We start from the raw sequence: 20412 nt of genomic DNA on the forward strand, positions 1-20412 counted from the left end.
CCCCAGTCGTGTGTCTTTAATCCTGGTTTGCGGGGGTTCCACCGCCGCAATTTTTCCGCTTATCGCAAGGTCACAATGAGGGTTGGTGGATTCGAGGTGTTTTCATGAAGACAGAATGAGGTACTTCCCCTGCGGAGAGTTTACTGATCGGCAGGACTGCTTCATCTTCGAGAGTTTGTTGTGTATGGCATATGGAGGAGTTGGACTCGGAAGTCGGAAGAATCAGCGGAATGGAGCTTGTCCGTTATTCAAAGCGCAACTCAAAAAGCACATTAGACCTCCTCAGGACTCCTCCGTATTGGAAAATGTACTCCCGTATAGTTGGCTATTTACAATTCGGATATTTCGGGTTATCAACCTCCGTATCCGTGTTCTTTCCAGTCAATTGAGGCTTTACTCTAACGCAATTCACCCGTAAACGAGTATAGACCCTCAACGCTCGTCATTTAATTTAAATTGAAGCAAAGTACTGCGGGGGAAAATGGTCACCAGCTCGAATTTTCAATTTACCCGGTGCATCTGAGCACCGACGATTCCCCGAAGACATCTTACAATGCAGATCGAATGCCCACCAAGCTTTCGGGTATTTCTGGCTCTCGTAGTCTTGTCAAGAAGTACTTTTGGACCCTTGCATCAGGAACAAGAACAGACTCCGCCACTCCGGACTTAAGCCTTGCATAATATACATACATAACAAGCCCAAGGCCTAAACCCAGACAGCAATTCGTTTAGACTTAATCTCGGTCTCAGACTGTCTCTCTCTCTCAAACGGGTAAATCTCCATGGTATTGCTTTTTAGTACATTCGGTGAGCTCGCTCGCTCCCTGGTAGAAGATCACGCAAATCAAAAATAAAGTAAATCATAACTGCCGGCCATCTCTCAAACTTAGATCCGCCCACTAGACAGTCTGATTGAATCGGTCCTCCTCATCCCCGGCCTTGGTGTACGTCTCCCGCGTGTCAACCTGCTCTTGCTCATCTTGACCCAGCGCAAGGTTCTCCTTCTTCAGGAGGTCGTCCTCGATCGCGGCGGGAGGCTCAATGGCGTCAACGGCATCAGAGGCATCAACGACATCTGTGTCGACGTCATCGAGGACAATCTCTACCTGCTTCTGCGAGCCTTTTTGGTTCTTAATGGAGTTGTTGTTGACGGGGGTGGAGTCGTTGAAAATACGCAGGAGCATGGCGCGGCGATCTTCCTTAGGAAGCATCAGGTTGATAGAGTGCAGGGAGCGCCAGAGGGGCAGAACCATGCGCTCGCTATAGAAAAGATAGGTTAGTATCGTATGCAAAGATAGTAAAGAATCAAAGGAGTGAACTCACGTAAGGCCATCCTCCTTGCCGCTGGGCTCGATGCGCAAGATACTGCAGCCCATAGGGATATCCTTGACACGCTCACCAATCTCATCGAGCTGCTTCCAGCCATTGTCATTAACCTTGGGGAACATCTCAATGAGCAGGCGACGCAGGGTCTCCCGCTGGGTCAAGGTGACGGTGCGGACATCACCCAACCAAGGCTCGATGATCTTCAATCCGTCCGTCTGGATACGCCAGCGGCAGACGTTCTCGCGCTGTGCATCCTGCTTCACAAACATCTTGACACCGCAGTGGACGAACTTCATGCCAGAGCGCTCATTCATGACGAGAATATCCCGAGCGAGGGCGCTGGTGTAGTAAACAGTTCGTGTAGGCTGGCCCTCCGCATTGCGCACCATCCATCGGTCACGGGGGAAGCGTTCTGACAGTTCAAAGAACTCGTAGACTGGCACCAGCTCGGGATGGTTGGGGTCCAGATACTTGTAAGGCTCCTCTTGGACAGCCTTCTTCTTGAAGCCCTGGGCTCGGGCGGTGGGTGCCGGAGTAGTATCAGTCGAGGTCTGCATGTGTTCGACCTCGACAGTCGGGGCAGGACGGTGGATGGGACGATCACCAACCAGAACCTCAGTACCATCGTCAAGCTTCGTCCTCTTAGCAGGAAGCTCCTCATCCAGCTCATCGGCCTCGCGCTTCTGCGCAGCATCAAGTGTCACCGAGTACGGGGGCTGGTTGGCAGCCTCGGCGACAGTTGCATTCTTCGCAATCTCAGCCTCAACCTCAGCGTCGGCAGGGACAAGGTCATCCAGAGAATCCAGCTTCTGGTAAGGCTCTTCATTCTCGTTGTTGTTGCGCGAGTCCAGCTCTGCAGCAAGAGCTGCAATGGAGCCCTTGGGCAGGAGCGGAATGACGCTACCCGCGTTCTCAGGCTTGGCCTTGATCTCGGAGATCTTCTCGAGGACAGTAATGAAGAAGCCACCGGTGTTTTGGAGGTGGGGGTAAACACGCATGCAGCGCTCGAGCGGCAGCTCGGCAGTCTCTCCAGAAGGAGGGAACATTCCCTCGGACAGACGGGCCAAGCCATTGGTGTTGGGCTCCTGCTCTCGCTGCTCCATGACTTCCTTCCAGCTGTTCCAGATACGGCCTTCGCGGTCCATAACCTTCCAGGTCTTCAGACCAGGCCGGCGCTTCAGACCGGACAGCTCTTCGCTGCAGTCAATGATCTTCACATTGGCAGCGCCACCGCAGCGCTCAATTGCGCTAGCAATGATAGCCTCGTTCTCAACGGGGTTCATACTGCAAGTGGAGTACACAACACGGCCACCAACCTTGAGCATCTGCAAGGCGCGGACCAGAATGCGAGCTTGCGTAGTGTGAAGGCCCAAAGCACTGGAGGGGCTCCAATCCTTCCACACGCCGATGTTCTTGCGAGCGGTACCGTCACCAGAGCAAGGGACATCTGCAAGAATGCGGTCGAACTTCAAGTATCGGTTCAGAGGGCGCTTGCCCTCGGGAGCAGGGAGAGGAGGAAGCTTGATAGAGGGGTACATAGTAGCGTCATGGTTGGTCACGATGAGGTTGGGCGAGCTCAGACGCTTCATCTGATGGATCAAGAGATGCGCACGCTTGTAGTCACTGTCGTTGGCGATCAACAGACCGGTAGTGCGACCATCATCATTCAAGCCCTCGGGACCCAGAGGCTCAGGTCCAGCAGTACCCTCCTTGACTTCCTTAGCAGCTTGCAGAATAGTATCCTCTTCACCGGCATGGAGAGCCTCCATCAGCTGTGCCGACTTGCTTCCCGGTGCAGCGCACATGTCCAGAACAGTCATTCCGGGGCGGATATCGATAAGCAGCGGGGGAATCATGCTAACCAGCTCCTGGCGACTGATGTTTCCGACTTCGGTCTCAGCGACAAGGAACTTCTGGAAGGAAGCGAAGGGGGCATGGCGACGAATAACCTGCTTGGGGGTAGTCATCGACCAAGCAAGTTGATCTGGGTACCACGACACGGGCTGTGGCGGTTCGACCGGCTGGCCCTCATACTCAATGGAGGTGATCTGGGGGACATAGAAATCCTTCAGACGCTCCTGAACAGCAAGCGCGTGTCTTGAAAAGTAAATATCAGTATACAATGTCCCAAATACGCAAAAACGCGAAAGTGAAACACGAAATCCAGTCAAACGTACCCACGCGAGCCCGTGAAACGGAAGCTGTTGGGCAGATCTCTCTTGATCGCATTCCAAAATTCCTCCTTCTCCTCCTCTGGGATGAATTCCGGCTCATTGTAGTATCTCTCGAGCTTCTCGTTGGTACGGCTGATATCTTGCCAATTGGTGGAGCGCTCTGCGCGGCCACGGCCGCCGCCACCTTTGCCGCCGCGATTTCCCTGTAGGAACGACACCGATTAGTTGAAGGAACATCTCATGTAGGGCAAATTGAAGCTCAAGCTCACCTTTTTGCCGCCTCGTTTGCCCATTTTGAGTGTAAGTTTTGCGAGGGTTGCCGTCAAATCTCCGTCTCCCAAAAAAAAAGACGGATAGAGCGACGGATTATCTAATTACTCCCGTGGGGCGACATCTCATGCCGCCCGTCACCGCTTTTGATAGACGGCCAGAAATGCACGTTGGGAGGCATCGTCATTCGATATCAAGATTAGATGGGATGATGGGAGAGAGAACAATGATAATTACAGCAATACAACTATATTTAGACATTGGCCAGTACTTTACATATTTCAAAACCAGTATATTCAAAAATTGTACAAGTCATTGTTACTCGATTCAAACAGGAGACAAAAGAAACAAAGGAGATCGATTGGTCTGCCACACCCCGGGTGACAGACTATATAGTCTACTATGGCAAACCATTAATTGCTATTTCACACACAAGTCAGGGTCTAAACAGCAACCCAAGGCAATGATTGATAATACATTCAAACAAACACCCCCATCTCAAGGCCGAAGACTCGAGGATGGTCGTCTTTTAATCGCAATTCGAGACACGGGTAAATTTAAGACAGGTTGCGAGACATGTCGTTGCGGATGCGCTGGTAGTCGAGGATACCCTCGATGCTGCCAACGGCGCTCATGGCAACGTCCTGGTCCCACAGCTTGCGGTTGGCGAAGTCCATGACATCCTTCTCGGTGATAGCACCAACGACACGCTCAATGTCCTCGGGGCTGAGGCGGCGGCCGGTAGTGACGATCTGGCGGCCGATATCCTCGGCAACGGCGGTGGTCCCGTCGAGAGACAGGAGGATGGAAGCCTTGAGCTGAGCCTTGGCGCGCTCAACCTCGGCGGAGGAGACGTCGCGGCAGAGACGAGACCACTCGCGGAGGGTGAAGTGGATCAGGTCATCGAGGGAGGTCAGGTTCTCGGAGACAAGGTAGATACCCCAGAGACTATGTATCAAAACGATGTTAGTTATTGGACTCGTCATGGATTTCCAGAAAAAGGAGTAATGGCGGATGATTGCCAATTAACGTGTCTCCAAAACAAGAAAACTTACCCAGTGTCGCTGTAGCTAGTGGAGAAGCTCATGAAGCTGTTGGCGAGGTGGTGGTGGCTGACGTGGGAGCTGAGCTTGCTGCCAAGGAAAGGAGACTGGCCCATGGCACGGTCCCAGTTGCCGACGATGGCCTGAGCCACGAGAGCAGTGAAGTAGTCATCGTCCTTCCAGCTGACACCCTCAACGGCAAGAGCGATGTGGGCGGAGGGGATGGTGTCGTCACGGAGACGAACCTCAGAGCCGATGAACTCGGGGGTGCGCTTCTGCTCGGCGGTGAGGGCGAGGGCAGCGGAGGTAGGGGGCTTGTTGGGGAGGCCACCGAAGTGCTCCTCGGCGAGGCGGACGAGCTGCTCGTGGGGGACACCACCAGCACCAACCAGGACCATGCGGTCGGCGGTGTAGTTGGTCTTGATGTAGTCGGTCAGGTTCTCGCGGGAGATGGTCTGGATGTTCTCCTTGGGGCCGAGGATGGTGCGACCGAGGGGCTGGCCCTGGTAAGCGGTGGCGTGAAGGTGGTCGAAGACAACCTCCTCGAGCTGCTTGTCAACCTCCTCCTGCTCGCGCAGGATAACATCACGCTCACGCTCGATGGCGGCGGGCTCGAGCTTGGAGTTCTGGAGGATATCGGAGAGGATGTCGACGGCCTTGGGGACATCGTTGTTGAAGGCCTTGGCGTAGTAGACGGTGTTCTCGCGCTGCAAATGTCATAGTCAGTATTGTTACGCGCTTGAAACAGGATGGCATTGGGTTTTCCGGCCGTACCGAGGTGTAGGCGTTCAGGTGAGCACCCATGTTCTCAATCTCCAACTCCAATTGGTGCTGCGAGCGCTTGTTGGTGCCCTAAATATTGTTGTTAGACGTTTTCCGTGCGGTTTGAGGCCAATGGGGTCGAACCTTGAAGGCAAGGTGCTCGAGGAAGTGCGCAGTGCCGTTGGTCTTGTCAGTCTCTGACCGGGAACCGGCATCGATCCACACGCCGACGGTGGAAGTCTGAGCCCATGGCGAGTAGTCGGTGGCAATCTAATAAGAATATCAGCAACTATCAGCGACAAGCCGGTGCCATTGATCGAGTCTGATGCGGGACGTACGGTGAACCCGTTGGAGAGGGTGGTGGACTGGGTGGTGGATGGCAGCGCAACCGGCGAGGCGAAGCCACGCTTCACGGGCTGGATGGACTTGAGAGCCGCACGGCTCCGGAGAGCCTGGTTAAGGTTGAGAGCCAAACGGCGGGAAGCCATTGCGGACAAGTAGAATGGGGTGGGAGGGGGAGAAGGGGGATGGAGAAAAGAGCTGCTGGAGTCGGCCCTGAGGTTGAAGTTCGGAAGTCAAATTGTTCGCCCAGCTCGTCAGCCAATCACATGACCCCCTTTTCCAAACCGCCCTTCCCATCCCGATTACTTCCTTGTCCGCTGCTATGCCTGCGTTTAATTCATGACGTGCGATCAAATTACGGTCAGTGGCCGTTCGACAAGACTCCATTATACCAATTCTCAAGAAATATCCTATCGAAATATCATTGCACTATTAAACTGTCCGATGAAAACATGATCCTCTTGCTCATATTGGGTTCTATGATTGGCTCCGAAGTCGCCCTATCCTGCTCCGTCCGTCTCTATCATACAAATTTACTAGCAAAGTGCTTAATATTCTCCGTCATAGAAATATCCGCATGGAATCCAAGCTGGAATGCGTGATCAGTGGAGAATTGAGGGGTCCACGACTGCACGATCTTGTCCGTGGCAGCATCGTACTTCTCCTCAACGAGCGCCCGTCGCTCTTTACCACCAATTGCCTCCAATGCATCCAGCATTTCCTGCACGCTAACCTTCAACCCAGGCAGATTCACAGACCGCGAGTCGCCAAATGCCTCCTTAGGCACAGTACGCGCGTGGATCAAGTTCTTGATAATCGTGTGTGGCGAGCAAATCCACATCTCGGTCTCCTTGCCCACTGGAAGGATAACCTTCTTGCCATGGAAAGGCTCCCGAATGATGTCGCTGGCGAAGCTGCTGGCAGCCTGCGTAGGCTTTCCAGCTCGAACAGTCACAGTGGGAAGTCGCACACTGCGTCCGTCAATGAATCCGCGGCGAGAATAGTCCGTCACCAGGGTCTCGATAATGAGCTTCTGTGATCCGTAGGATGACGAAGGTACAGGCGGGAAGTTTGTCTCGTCAATAATAAAGCCTGGGGGTGCTAAGCCATAGACTGCCAATGAAGATGTGAAGACCACCTTGACGCCGGGCATTGTCACGCGTAGACGGTCCAGAATGTATCGTGTCGAGTCGAGATTGACTCGAATGCCCAGCTCGAAGTTTGCCTCGGAGCCACTGGACATGATTCCATGCAAGATATAAACGGTCTCGTAGGGACGGGAGGCATTGATCAATTCGTCCACCTCTTTCGTTGAGGTCAGGTCGGCGCGAACACAAGTCAGGCGGTTAGCGTATTGTGTCGCGGATTCGGGGACTTCTGGCTCAACAACATCGGTGATGGTCACGGTGGTCGAGTCTGGGGTGGTTGCAAGAAGACCAGCGGCCAATTCTTGGCCAACGTAGCCTCCTGCGCCGGTGATGAGAATCGACATGATTGAAGGCGATGGGATGGGTCTGGAAGCGGTGGCGGGTATCAATACAAGTGTCAGATGCAATCAAGTAACCGGACAAATGCAGGATGTGGATAGATTATAGAGTAGCACTCGGTCTAACCTGGCAGCCTTTTTGTCAACCTTATATAGTCGCTGGCATCACGAACCCCGCGGGACTGCAGCGGAGCACTTCCCTCCCCCACGCTCCGTGATTTAAGGATCCAAAGTCAAGAATAGCATCCCACCAATAAGATAATATCTTCTGAATTGATGTTAGGCCCCTAGGCGCTCCCCCACGCAGCATATCCGAGTCATTTCGGTTGGCAGTATAGTCGGCTGATGCATCGGTAAGAAATCCGATACCCGAACCAAGTGGGCTGGTGTAGAACGTCGCGGGGCAAGTCCGAGATCGTTGAGAACACCACCAATGCGACATTTCACTGTGGAAAAATAGAGCTACGTCTCAGTGGTAAGTCAGCTAAGAGCTAAATCGAATTTAATGTAATATCTTAGGAAGTTGAGACAAGGGAGGCTTCGTTGGCTAAAGACGAGCACTTGACACCGAATCAAGTCTAAGCTGGCAACAAGGCACATGGCAAGAATGTTTGAAAGAGTAGATAATCCACGAGAAGAAGAGAAACTACTGCTATATACACAAATACCTTAGGAGAGCTTTAAACACAGAGCGCCAATATACTAGTGTAGCCCAAAGCGATATGCAACGTAATTCAGACCGTTTTCATCTACTCATCTACTGATCTACACTAGAAAGAGAATCATTTCAGTGCGTGCATTTTCCCAGAAAATTGAGACCTATTTTGTGACGCAAGCAATCATACACAGACAATGAAAAAGAGAAACATTGGATACATCGCGGAACACAAGACGCCTGAGAGGAAGTGAAATGGAACCAGGGAAAGGGAAAATGAAGAAGACATGACAACAGCGAGAAGATTAGAAACCCTTTTTATGAAGCACGAGAGTAGATACCACCGACAATGCAGTGATCACGCTCGAAGGGCTCGAGAGTCAGCTGCTCCTTGGGCTTGATCTTCTCCTCGCGCATCTTCTGGACCTCACGGGTGAAGACAACCTCAGCGGCGGCCGTGGAGTCGATACAGCTGGCCTTGATGGAGATCAGAACACCACCGCCCTCCTTGAGGAACATGTGAGCGTTCAGACCGACAATACGGGCCTGGTCGGGCTGGGCAACGTCGGCGAAGATGACATCAACCATGGGGACGAGCATGCGGTAACGGAGGGGGTGACGGGCATCCTCAACAATGGGAATGACGTTGGTACGGTGAGTAGCCATGCCAATCAGGTCACGGCCAGAACGGTGAGAGAACTCAACAGCGTAGACATTACCGGTGGGGCCGACAATATCAGCGACGTGAGAGACGGAGGTACCGCTGGCACCACCAATGTAGAGGACCTTGGCACCGGGCTTCATGTAGATGTTGTCCAGACCACCCAGGATACCAGCAGCCAGCTTGGAACGGAAGGGGTTCCACACACGGTACTCGGTCTTGGTGACAACGCCGTCATCACCGGCAGGGGACTCAACGGAGATGCGCTTCTCGCCGTAGACAGCCTCACCAGGGGTCAGGTTCTTGGTGACGAGCAGATCCTCCTTACCACCACGGGCAACGAAGACACCAGCGTGACGGTGGTTCTCCTTTTGAGGTGAAAAAAAATTCAAGGTCAGCGGTTGAAAGGCTTAGGGAACTCCGCGAATTCATCTTTGGATACTCACGATGATAACCCGGGCACCACCACGGGCACCAGCGGCACCACCACGAGGGCCACCACGGCCACCGCGAGGACCACCACGACCTCCACGGCCAGGAGGGCCACCACGACCACCTCCACCACGGCCACGACCACCGCCGCTGAAGCCACCACCGCCGAAGCCACCACCGCGGCCACCACCGAATCCACCTTAAAAGAGAGAAAAATCCCGGTCAGCAAACTGGACATCTAGAAGCTAAGCACAGACCGGGCACGATGCGGGCAAACGAAAGAAGATGCAGGATCTCATCGTTCATCGCCTACCCATACAGACCTGTCTGTGACTTTCCAATGAGCTTGAAAAAAACTAACCACGACCACCGCCGCCGCCACGAGGAGCGCCGCCACGACCACCGCGGGGAGGACCACCGCGACCACGAGGAGTGAAGGCCATTATTTGATGTTGTGAAGGAAAATTCCGAGGGAAAAGGGAGTCGAAAGAGGTTGGAGTCGAGCTACCGAGTGCTCAGACCAAGGACGGATGAAATTTGATGGAAGATCGGCCTCAAAAGAAAGAGTCGATCGAAATTGAGCAGAAGTGACACAGTAGTTGGAGTTACTGAGTCGAACAGCTGTTGAAAAATTGACCGTGAAGGTTCAGTCGCGTGCGGGTCAAAGCCGGTGCTGCTCGTTGATCGGTCGAGATTTTTTTGCGCCGTGCTGGATCTTTCAGAAAATCAGAACGACGCTAGTCCAAATTGCGTTAGTGCAAAGCAGACCGATGGTCTCACGTGACATGGCTGTTTGCGCTCCAAAAAGCGAGGTCACGTTGGATCACGTGGTGTTGAGGAACCCTGCAGTCAGAAGAAATACAGCCCGAGAGTTGAAGCAGATAGGTTAAAGGTTAAGGACAGAGAAGGAAATGCTCCTGAGACTCCTTCATAACGCCTTGATCATCAAAGGGTAAGCCTTTTGAGACCGGAAATAAATACTAATATATGGGCCAGCCTGGTAATCCTCAAGAGTAATAACCACCCGTCCACCACCTAGTCCCTTATGTACAGAAAAAAAGAAAAGAAAAGCCCATTCCATCTAATTCCCAAAGAAGTAGTAGTTCGCAGAGTACTGGATTTGAAATGAAGATGGCATCTTCTCGCAAGTGTCAGGTGGAGAGCCCGAAGCTGTGTCCACACGGTAGACGCCCTTGTACTTGCCAACAGTGCCATCAATTGTCGACAGGTACAGCCAAGGCACCGCACCATATTCGCCCTTGACAGCAGTTGTGGGAGCATTAATCTGGCCACCCTTCTTGGTCATGGCAATGCCGAACTGCTTGGTGGCTGTGAGGTCGAGGTTGAACTCGGGAATGGTACCAGTGAAGAAATGATGGCCCATCAGTCCGAGGTTGGCGGGTGGGAAAGTCGCATACTCGTTGGTAGGCAGGGAAATACTGAGGGCAATGTTGGGGAGCAACTCCAGAAGATCGGGGTAGTTGGCAGCCAAACATGTCGCATTGTACAGGTTGGCGACGGCACCGATAGCCTTGGGAGTAGACGCAGATGTAGAGTCGGCACAGGTATAGTTCTAGACAGAATAGTCAGTCATCAGGGTCTTCTTTTTTAGCAGGATAATTCGTGATGCTTACCTGTGTTCCCCGTCCCAGTGCCACATATATTGGAACTGTCTCATTGGGAGCCGGTAGGCCCGAGGCGAATGCGGGCAATTTGATCTTGGATATATCACATGTTGCTGATGGAGTCGAGCTTTTCCTCACGCGGCTGATATACTGGCTGACTTTGGAATAAAAGTCGGAGAGCTCATCCGAGAAGTCGTAGGCATTGTCGAAAAAGTTCGCTGGGGCAGCCAGTGACACTGTCGCCAGTGAGAGGAGAATTGGGGCGAGACGCATAATTAGATCTCTTGTGTACCGAGGCAGGAGGAGTAGGTTGAGTGGAGGTGGATAGGTGGATAGGTGGTGAGCTTTCGCCGGCGAGGTTTTTAAGAGGAAAGGAATTAAACAAAGGCCCTATAACAGCACCAGGCTGGCAATCAGGCAAAACACAAAGATGAGGAACAAGAAGGAAAAGGAACGACAACTGGGGGAGTAAGAGTAAGAGGGATTGACATGAAAAGATGATGAATTCGGCAGTGGAGGGTACATATAGAGTCGGCTTTGATTGCAATAATCTCCGCTTCGACAACCATAGATCAAAGATAGTAACACCCGTCTAACTCGAAACAAATGGACCAAGTCTATAAAAAAACGAAAGGAAATCGAATGCAGGCTGCAGGTACTAGCAGGGATTCGAAGGGGGACTAAGCCCAGTCATTGGCCCGGGGAGGCGCCGAGGGCTTTCTTTGCCAGCCTCTGTACGATGTCATTCGTTGTTGCGCCCAAACAACTTTGGCTACACCGAGATTGCAACGCGCTAAGCAAAACACCAGCCTTTGAATGGGCGGCAAGCTCAAGGAGCTTTTCCGGTTTGCCAGAGGCCAATGCGACGAGAGGAGGAGGGGGAGTGAGATGTGAGATGGCCTACCAGGGAATTCTCCGGTCGGGGGCTATTAATAAATCAAGCCTGCTTAAAAGAGGCTCACCATGTGTGTGATGGGCGGTTGGATATGCAGTGTGATTGCTCCGTTGGGTTAGTCTGCAGACATGAAGGATCCAGGATGACCTCCCCTGTCAAACGAGGGCGGTTGGGAGGGATCTGGCTTGGTTGGAAATATTAGATTCATTGGACGCAGCTGAAGCAGCATTAGTTACGAGAAAAATGACATTCTTCAGGCAAATATCGAATCTTCAGAGAAACCCAGCCATCTGCCATTCTGCGGGGGAGGTTGGGCGGGGCTGGGCCATACAAAAGAGGGGGCTTACTCCCTCCACAGTGTGGCTTTCCTTTCGCAACTTAAGGGCGCGTACGAGTACGAAGTAGTCAGCACTATCTTAGCTCTTACCTATCCAATTCCTTTCAAGGTCGCCACAATTAAAGCTGTCTTTATTTAGAGTGACCCGCTCGGGACCGAAGTCGGGTTGGTTTAACCGATCGGTGTCGATAAGAATAGGCGGGAGATATGTATAGAATGGATGCGGAGACACACGTTATGAGACTATACTCAATCCATGGACACATCCGCAATTTCGAGCATGTGTTTGGAAGGAAGATTAGACAATTAGTCGAACTAAACTTGGTCGATGCTGTACTTCTCGAAATCTCTCATCCGAGGCTAGCCTAAGGTCATCCGTTAATTGTTACTCTGTCGCTATTTTGGTCCATCGACCTAAGCTGTCTAGTCAAGGACGCTCCTCTTTCTCTGGCGGGTCAGTCTCCGAGTCTATAATCGAACAAAAAAGGTAGCTACCTCTCTCATTTTTTAGTGCTTACAACATGAAAGGAGAGGAAAAGATAACCATCGTTGTCACAGACTTAGTCTCCTAGAAGATTCGGGTAGGTAGTGTGCTCGACTGAATTGTTCTTAAGAGGTTAACTCTTGACATGAAATCAATGAATGGATATAGTAGTGCCTCCAATCCCTCCATGATTAACTTACACTTGAGAAGATATCCAGAGGTCTCGTCAAAGACCTTCCAAAAACGATCTCGAGTAAGACAAAACGAAACAGATAATTCTAGTTTCCCCAATCTGGCTAGTTTCAATCTTTGAAGGCGCTACACTATTATCAACATAGGATGGCGAGGAAGAACACACGGAGCCAAGACCTAATCATATCTGATAGCTCTAAGCAGACGATGCCAAAATCGAGTTAGACTTACATGTAACTAGCTTCGAGATCCGCCAGGAACTCCTCTATCCTGTTATGGATGCCTCCTCCGAGGACGAAGTGTTATGTACGCATGATCAGGTCGAGAGTTCTATCTCATCACAGGTCTTAATTTATCTACAGACCCCGCTTCCTTATAATAGCAAGACCCTTCCGTGATATCCGGGTCATCAATTTGGCAAGTCAGACTGCTAGACTCCCCTCTCCATTCAATTGACAAGAATAGAAACCAAAGTTCGTTTCCTAGGTCCTAAATGACTGTACAGGTGTTGACTAGGAGCCCATGAAACAACAAAGCATGCAGCAAGTATCTGCTGTGGGCCATCCTTGCCAGAGGAGAGGCCCGCTCACCCAAGAAACGCCGGAATTGATGATCAATCAGGAGAAAAAAAATCCATCCCGATGGACGAAATTAGAAACAAGATAGTAACGCCAAGACCCTCGCTGTTCAAGCATAACAAGTATTCTTCATCTCAAAAATGACGAGGAAGGGCAGGTGATGGTCGATGGTCACATCACGAATCCTACTCAATCATCAGACTCCTCGGAGACGTTTCAGCTGGCCTGATTGAATCCTTCTTGCTGCCAATCATCCCCATGTAGCTGACCACTACCACTTCCAATGTTGCCAAACCCTGTTCCGCCGCTGCTACCATATGCGGCAGCAGCGGCACTACCAACGGCACTCATGGCACTGTGCTTTTCAATCTCCGTCGTGCTCATCATATACAAAATGATGAAAAGGAGAATGTGCAGAGCAAAGCAGTAGCCCGCGAACAAATTTCGACTAGTCCGGTTTGCCAGGATTATGCGGGTGAGCGAGAACACGATCCGCTCTGGAAGGGTCATGCGCTTGTAAGCACGGGTGGATTCACGACCTCGGAATTGAGCAAATGGTGAGATGCGGGCCTCGTATGCTGATTGGTACCGGTCCGGCGCATCTCCAGAAGAATAGATGGATGCTGAGCTAGGAGCATTGGCGAACGAGGAAGCTGACGTAGATGCCCCCTGACCTCGGTTGTACGTGGATACGTAGCGAGTCTTCTCGTAGAGACTCAAGTTGTCCTTTTGAAGTGTTGAAACTTCCTGTCGAAGAGATTTGACAGTGCTATACATCTTAGAGAGCTCCTCTTCAAGCTCAGCATTTTTCTTCTTAAAACGGTCACGCTGGGCCTGGATCATGGGCAGAAGGCCGGAGCCACCGCCCACTGCCTCCCCGGCACGAATGGCTTCCATAGTGTTGGCAGAAGCGGTACTCTGGTCAAAGCCAGAGATTATGGACGAAGTTGGTGATACCGCCCCGCTTCGTCGTGCCGAATGTGGATACCTCGAAGTATAAGTGCCGGCAACAGACATTGCTGACGATGGGAATGCATTGGCAGCCTCCTCTTGCACGCGGAGAAGATCATTCTCTAACGTAGTAGAAAGACCCCGCGACTTATCAAGTTCTTTCTTGGTGGTCGAAAGCTCACCGCGTAGAGATTCTAGCTGGTCCTGGAGGTCGCGAGTTGAGACCCGTAGAACAGCAAGCTCGTCCGTCAATTTCTTGTTGCGAGCCATCAGCAGTTGCTCCAGAGAGCTTTTATTGGTTGATTTTGTGGTAGCAGCACCATTGGTGCCAGTGATATTATCTTCAGTCGTCGCCGCTGTCTCACCGGCATCCTCATCATCACCCGTGGCAAACTCAATCGACTTGATCATTTCCAACTCCCGGCGAATATCATCGTAGTCAGCAACCTTTTCAAGACGCGAGCGCAACTCGTCCCTCTCAGCAACAGACTTTGAGGCATTCCGTTCCGCTTGGAGGAGCTTGGCCTCCCAGGTATGTCGGGTCGAATCCTTGTCGTAACGCGCAGCATCCAGTTTTCGTAGCAAAACAGAGTTCTCCGACTGCAAGCGTTGATAACTAGGGTCATCCTCGACAGAGGTAGACTGGCCAGAGGTCGAGTGTGATACGGCCTGCGCCAACTCTAGCCGGAGCTGCTCGTTCCGCGCCTCCATATCAGCCAATCTCAAGCTGGTCTTCTCCAGATCGGCAGAGACGAGCTCCAGCTCCGCAGCAGTAGCACCGCTACGGGCGTCTTCTGTATCTTCATCCTGGCCACCACCTAGACGCTGAGAGACCTCGTAGCTAGCCTTGAGCTCCTTAATCAATCGTTCCTGATTCTCAACCTTCTCCTCCAAGCTCTTCTCCTTGGCCTCCCAGTTACTGGTCTTCTCTTTCAGCACCGCATCCCAAGACGCCTCAATTTCTTTGGCTTTTGATTCTTGGTTCTCTTCGAGCTTCTTTCTCGCGGCGCGCTCCTCCTGAAGACGTTTCTCAGTCTCCTCCTGCTGCTTCGTGAGACGGTCGACAGATTGCTGCAATTGATTCCTTTCCGAAGTAAGTTTTGGAACTGTATCTTCAGATAGAACGAGAGAATCGACGGATGCTTCGAGTAGAGGGTAAGGGTCTGGCGCTTCGGACAAGGACGAGTAAAGTTGGAGGAACGAGGATGACGACGCTTTCCCTTGGTTGGTCAAAAGGTCGATAAAAGATTGGTAGGCCTTGAGCAACCCCTTGTATTCCGAGAGCTTGGCTTCATCCTCCAGCTTCTTGAAATCCTTGGTCTTCTGGGCCAGCTCCTTTCTCTGTACGAGCGCATCCCGTTGATGCGAAACAATGTCCGAAGCGGTGGTATCAAGTTTGGCAATGGTGCTAGCCAGATCAATTCCTGTAAAGACGAATGTCAGTTATCAAATGACTAGCATAATTCCAGCCCGGCCAGTTGGCTATTATTTACCTCGCCAGGCTGCAATGGCGCGCTGGAACTTGTTGGTCTCTTCAGACAATTTGCTGGAGACTTCTGGTGCGTCATCTTGTCGATCCTGGGCAGCAAGGCCCTCTGTTATGGCGAAGGAATCCATGTCCAGCGTTCAACCCAAGAAGCCTTACACAATCACCCCACACCGAGAGCGCAATCCGCCAGGGCAGGGAGATTGCGCGGAGAAGCTAGAACTGGACACGCGGCGCGGCGCGGCTGATTGTTGTTCCGTGTTGTATAGAGATGGGATTAGATCAGGAAACAGAGATGAGAACAGTTGATTGAATAGGTAGTTTCTGCAATCACTGCTCAGGTGCTTATTTGAGAGAATCTGGTGTGTATTTCTGATATCGACACTCCCTAAGTAGTGTACAAGTGTTCCCCTTGACAGCCGTGGTTCCCGAGGCACCAGCTGTTCCTGATTTAGCGGCCCCTGAAGCTTTGGCCCCAAGTCCATCACTGACCGCCTTCACCCCATCCCTCTCCAATGCGAGTGGGGAGATCACTTGGAAGCTAGCCAGCATGGCTTCAGATGATGGAGTCGGTCCTCGAAAGAGGCGGAGGATCGGTCCTCCCGGATCAGAACCTTATGTCTTGCGTTCACTATTTGATGACGTCCCGCTGGCGACGGACGATAGCTCGGACGTTTACATCACCTGCGTCGAGTACTGGGGTAAGCTATCCGCGGTTGCTGCCGGGATCTATTTACAACGCCTAGTTTGCTAATCTGAAATGATATAGATGGAAACCTGTATATTGGTACCTCTGCAGCGGAAGTCCTGCACTTTGTCTGCCTTCCAGCGACTTCGGATGACGACTCGAGCGAACCTATCTTTATCCTAGCATCTCGACTGCCTATCCCATTTCAGAATGAGCCCTCCGACAGCGACCCCCCAAGGGGTGCGACAAATTGTTATCTTGCCGTCGGTGAATAAAGCTTGCATTCTTTGCAATGGCATGGTTACGTTCTACATGCTACCGGAGCTAAGCCCGGCGTTTGGGAATACCAAGGTTAATCATTGCCGCTGGATCGGTGGCTTGGATCTCAATCAAGATGCTGCTTCTGAGGAAGACCCAGTCGTGATGATTGCCGTGCAGAACAGCATAATGTTGATTCGGATAGGAGAAGGAGCTCGGCGCATCAAGCAGATCAAGTTTCCCGGTTGCTTGGTTGCGGCGCGCAGAGGTACCATTGCCTGTGCAGCCGACACCCATTCATACTCGCTCCTAGAGGTGGAGCACCAACAAAAGATTCCGCTGTTTCCCATATCCTCCTCCAGCGAGGTCTTCGAATCCGGCCATGTGGAAGACATCCCGGCGGCACCACAGACTCCACTGAAGCGATCGCCTTCTTCGTCCTATCCGAGCTCGCCTCCAATGGACCCTCATGTGCATGGTAGAAGCAGCAGTCTGAATACATTTGTAGGTATGCTTCAGCCGCACGCACAGCGGGGGCATAGTCGATCACCTTCGGGAACGCCTGACCCCTTCACATCCACTGGGAGCATCCGTCGTTCCAGCTCGGAAGAGCGTGACGAAGGGGAAGAAGGCTCTAAGCAGCAGACCTCGAAAAGCCCCGAGCGGGAGGCACAGGCAGCGGAGTCGGACAATGTGAAGCCACTGCCTCCACTTCCACCTCCAAAGCCAGCCCAGAAACAACTACAGCCGCATGTGGTATCGCCGACTCCGTCTGAATTTCTTCTTGTAACTGGAACAGAGGAAACGGAACCGGGAGTGGGTTTGTTTGTTGATATGGACGGCGAGGTTGTTCGGGGAACGATCAACTTCCACCGGTATCCCAAGTCAGTTGTGATTGATGCGGGTGAAGACGACCAATCCCTGCAGCCAAACGACGATTCAAAAGAAGAATATGTTCTCGCCTTGATCGATGTCGGGGAGGATGGAAAGCAACAAACCCGTCTGGAAATTCAACGGTGGGATGACGATCCTGCAGAAATCGAACGACACAAGAAGTGGCTAGACATCCCATCTTCATCGGATGAGGTGCTGTCTGCTCGAGTCGGCTTGAGGCACACCCTCAGTCCCAGCGATCTTGATCAAAATGAGATCGGAAAGCTTTTGCAAATGGTCCGCCTCAAGACACCTTTACTATCCCCCCATGTTGCCACCGTGGACCCTCGAACCCAGGACTCTATTGAGCAGCAAAAGACAGAAAAAGAGCTCTTTGAGTCCCAAGAGCTGACTGAATCCGAGGGATCCAAGAAAGGAGATTCCGGGTCAGCAGATCGCGACTGGGAAAGCCAACGCAACGCCGAAGAAGCGAAGTTTGTCCGCGGACTGGGAAAGCTGCGGAGCAGTCTCGTGCTGTGGTCAGGCTCACAAGTCTGGCGATTGCTTAAGAATCCTTTGGTCATTCAACTAGAGAATACTCTGCAAAAGGCTCAGCAGGTTGATAGCAAAGGACGCATCACTTTGCAGAGGGATGCTGTCATGGAATTGATGGTATCCATCCAGGATATCGAGCCCAAAACTGAGACCGAATTCCTTGGCCTGGGTTACGTGAAACAGAAAGCCAGCTTGCTGCTATATGGAGATCTTCTGTCCATGCATGCGGACCACCGTGCAGATCCCACCATTAGGAATACTGAAAGGGCTCTCTTGTCGGGTAATCTGGACCCTCGGCTTGCCCTTCTCTTTATTCCACTGCTTCGATGCGAGGTGCTACAGGGGCCACAGGGTATCTGGATACAGTCGGGCCTGGCAGACACTACAGCAAAATACCTGAAACAAGTTGAGCAGATGAGTGATGCAACCGAGGTGCATAGCTCTGTGCTCAACATGGTGAAGCGATTCCTTCTCTCGTGGCAACAAAAACGAGGCTACGGGAGTATCCCCGATGAAACATACGTCCTGGATAGCACCGATGCTGCACTGCTCCATCTCGTTCTGGAGCAAGATGCACATCTGAGTGCCCAGCAGCGAGCTTCATCCACACGCAGTGAGCTGAACAAGCTAGTCGATAATTGGAAGGGCAATTTCGAGCGAGCCGTTGCCCTGCTGGAGCAGTACAGGCGGCTTTACATTCTGAGCCGACTATACCAGAGCCAGAAGATGTCACGAAATGTGCTCAAGACCTGGCGAAGGATCATTGACGGAGAATCTGATGCCGGTGGAGAGGTTACTGGTGCTGGCGTTGAGGCGCAGATGCGCAAGTATTTGGTGAAGATCAAAGATGCCCAATTGGTGGAAGAGTATGGCTCCTGGCTTGCCGGGCGGAATCCTGCACTTGGTATCCAAGTTTTTGCAGACCACTCTAGTCGAGTGAGGCTTGAGCCTGCTGATGTGGTGGCTTTGCTTAAGGAGCGTGCTCCCAATGCCGTCCAGGTCTATCTGGAGCATCTAGTCTTTACTAAACACGTGAGTCTTGCGTATTAGCCAGGCTTCTCAGAAAGTATAGCTAACCAGATTCGTCCACAGTACACTCAATACGCCGACGACCTCATTGCATACTACCTAGACGAGGTCCTTTCCGTGCTCGAATCCTCTCTCGAGGCGAGGGAATCTCTCGCCGAATCCTACTCGACCTATCGTGCGCTACGCCCTCCCAAACCAACCTATCTCAACTTCATCACCGAAAACACGCCCGCCGAGCCCTGGTGGCAGTCCCGCCTGCGCCTTCTGCAGCTCCTCAGTGGCACCTCGGGCACTCAATTCTCTACAACTGCGCTCCCCTCCGGTATCACCTACTCCATCCCCAACGTGCTCGCCCGCATTGAGCCGTACCAGGATAACCTCGTCTCCGAGAGCATCATCCTCGACGGCCTACAGGGCCACCACCGCGCAGCCCTCCGCCTCCTCACCCACGGACTAGGCGACTACGACTCCGCCATCCGCTACTGTCTCTTCGGCGGACCACGCAGCACCACCACCTCAGGTGGAACACAGCCTGAACTAGCCGGGCACGACCTGCAGACCACGCTGTTCCGACACCTACTAGACGAATTCCTACAAATTCAAGATCTAACAGAACGCATCGAACGCACAAGCGACCTCCTCGCCCGATTCGGAGCCTGGTTCGACGTCCGCGAGGTCCTCGAGCTCGTACCCGAGGATTGGAGCGTGGATATCCTCGGCGGATTCTTGGTGCAGGTGTTCCGGACGCTAGTCTCGCAGTCACGGGAGGCGCGGATTGAGCGGGCGTTGAGTGCGGGCTTGAATCTGCGGGTCAGTGTGCAGTATACGGATAGTATGGAGAAGGCGGGGCCTTGGGTGGAGGATGGTGAGGGTTTGAGGCGGTTGAAGGGCGCTAGTAAGACCGAGGCGGGTGTGTCTGCTGGTGGTGATGTGATTACTGCTGGGGAGGATAGTGACTTTGGTGATGTGGTGAGCCCTACTGTGTAGTACTATGTACGACCGTGTATAGGGCTCTGTGGCCCGTTCTTGGCGTTTGCATTTATGATACCTAGCGCAATGTTACGATTTCGAATTTGATGGTTTTCACTTAATCTTTTCAATGTTTTGGTTTCTCGGAGTAGATGGATAAGATTCTACTGTTTCTCTCCATGACTGTGGTACGGTTCCAACAAGTTGGGCTATTCTATCAAGCTCAAGATGGAAAGATTCAGGTAAGGAAGAAAAAGACAAAAAGAAAACCCATCACATTGCATTCGTTCCCTTCGTAGCTCCAATGAGCATCGACTGCCGCCTCGGCTAGACAGTCCGGG

The 20412-nt window shown here is 52.2% G+C and overlaps 7 protein-coding genes across 7 annotated transcripts; 1 reads left to right on the forward strand and 6 right to left on the reverse strand.

Moving 5' to 3' along the window:
• Positions 1-536: 536 nt before the first annotated feature.
• N7473_010083 (tRNA (cytosine-C5-)-methyltransferase) lies at positions 537-3849 on the reverse strand. Its single transcript, XM_057156022.1, has 4 exons — positions 3770-3849; positions 3504-3703; positions 1324-3423; positions 537-1260 (listed from the first exon to the last, which is right to left on the reverse strand). The coding sequence occupies exons 1-4, from the start codon at positions 3791-3793 to the stop codon at positions 900-902; spliced, it is 2685 nt and encodes an 894-aa protein (XP_057004677.1). The 5' UTR covers positions 3794-3849; the 3' UTR covers positions 537-899.
• A 478-nt stretch (positions 3850-4327) lies between these two features.
• On the reverse strand, positions 4328-6063 carry N7473_010084 (mitochondrial processing peptidase; the record flags this gene model as incomplete). The annotated part of the gene is made up of 5 exons (XM_057156023.1): positions 4328-4718; positions 4826-5520; positions 5588-5665; positions 5720-5845; positions 5914-6063. The coding sequence occupies 5 exons, from the start codon at positions 6061-6063 to the stop codon at positions 4328-4330; spliced, it is 1440 nt and encodes a 479-aa protein (XP_057004678.1).
• A 377-nt stretch (positions 6064-6440) lies between these two features.
• On the reverse strand, positions 6441-7409 carry N7473_010085 (SDR family oxidoreductase; the record flags this gene model as incomplete). Its single annotated transcript, XM_057156024.1, has 1 exon — positions 6441-7409. The coding sequence occupies one exon, from the start codon at positions 7407-7409 to the stop codon at positions 6441-6443; it is 969 nt and encodes a 322-aa protein (XP_057004679.1).
• A 776-nt stretch (positions 7410-8185) lies between these two features.
• Positions 8186-9837, reverse strand: N7473_010086 (rRNA 2'-O-methyltransferase fibrillarin family protein). The gene is made up of 3 exons (XM_057156025.1): positions 9513-9837; positions 9166-9350; positions 8186-9087 (listed from the first exon to the last, which is right to left on the reverse strand). The coding sequence occupies exons 1-3, from the start codon at positions 9592-9594 to the stop codon at positions 8377-8379; spliced, it is 978 nt and encodes a 325-aa protein (XP_057004680.1). The 5' UTR covers positions 9595-9837; the 3' UTR covers positions 8186-8376.
• Positions 9838-10232: 395 nt separating this feature from the next.
• Positions 10233-11049, reverse strand: N7473_010087 (uncharacterized protein; the record flags this gene model as incomplete). The annotated part of the gene is made up of 2 exons (XM_057156026.1): positions 10233-10724; positions 10786-11049. 2 exons carry the CDS (start codon positions 11047-11049, stop codon positions 10233-10235), a joined length of 756 nt encoding a protein of 251 aa, XP_057004681.1.
• Positions 11050-13478: 2429 nt separating this feature from the next.
• N7473_010088 (CCAAT displacement transcription factor COY1) lies at positions 13479-15830 on the reverse strand (the record flags this gene model as incomplete). The annotated part of the gene is made up of 2 exons (XM_057156027.1): positions 13479-15637; positions 15707-15830. 2 exons carry the CDS (start codon positions 15828-15830, stop codon positions 13479-13481), a joined length of 2283 nt encoding a protein of 760 aa, XP_057004682.1.
• Positions 15831-16224: 394 nt separating this feature from the next.
• Positions 16225-20165, forward strand: N7473_010089 (uncharacterized protein). The gene is made up of 3 exons (XM_057156028.1): positions 16225-16400; positions 16469-19105; positions 19166-20165. Exons 2-3 carry the CDS (start codon positions 16598-16600, stop codon positions 20087-20089), a joined length of 3432 nt encoding a protein of 1143 aa, XP_057004683.1. The 5' UTR covers positions 16225-16400; positions 16469-16597; the 3' UTR covers positions 20090-20165.
• The last annotated feature ends 247 nt before the right edge of the window (positions 20166-20412 follow it).

The sequence above is a fragment of the Penicillium subrubescens genome (assembly GCF_028828155.1).
Source record: "Penicillium subrubescens strain IBT 31985 chromosome Unknown utg000007l_segment0_segment0, whole genome shotgun sequence".
Taxonomy (NCBI): domain Eukaryota; kingdom Fungi; phylum Ascomycota; class Eurotiomycetes; order Eurotiales; family Aspergillaceae; genus Penicillium; species Penicillium subrubescens.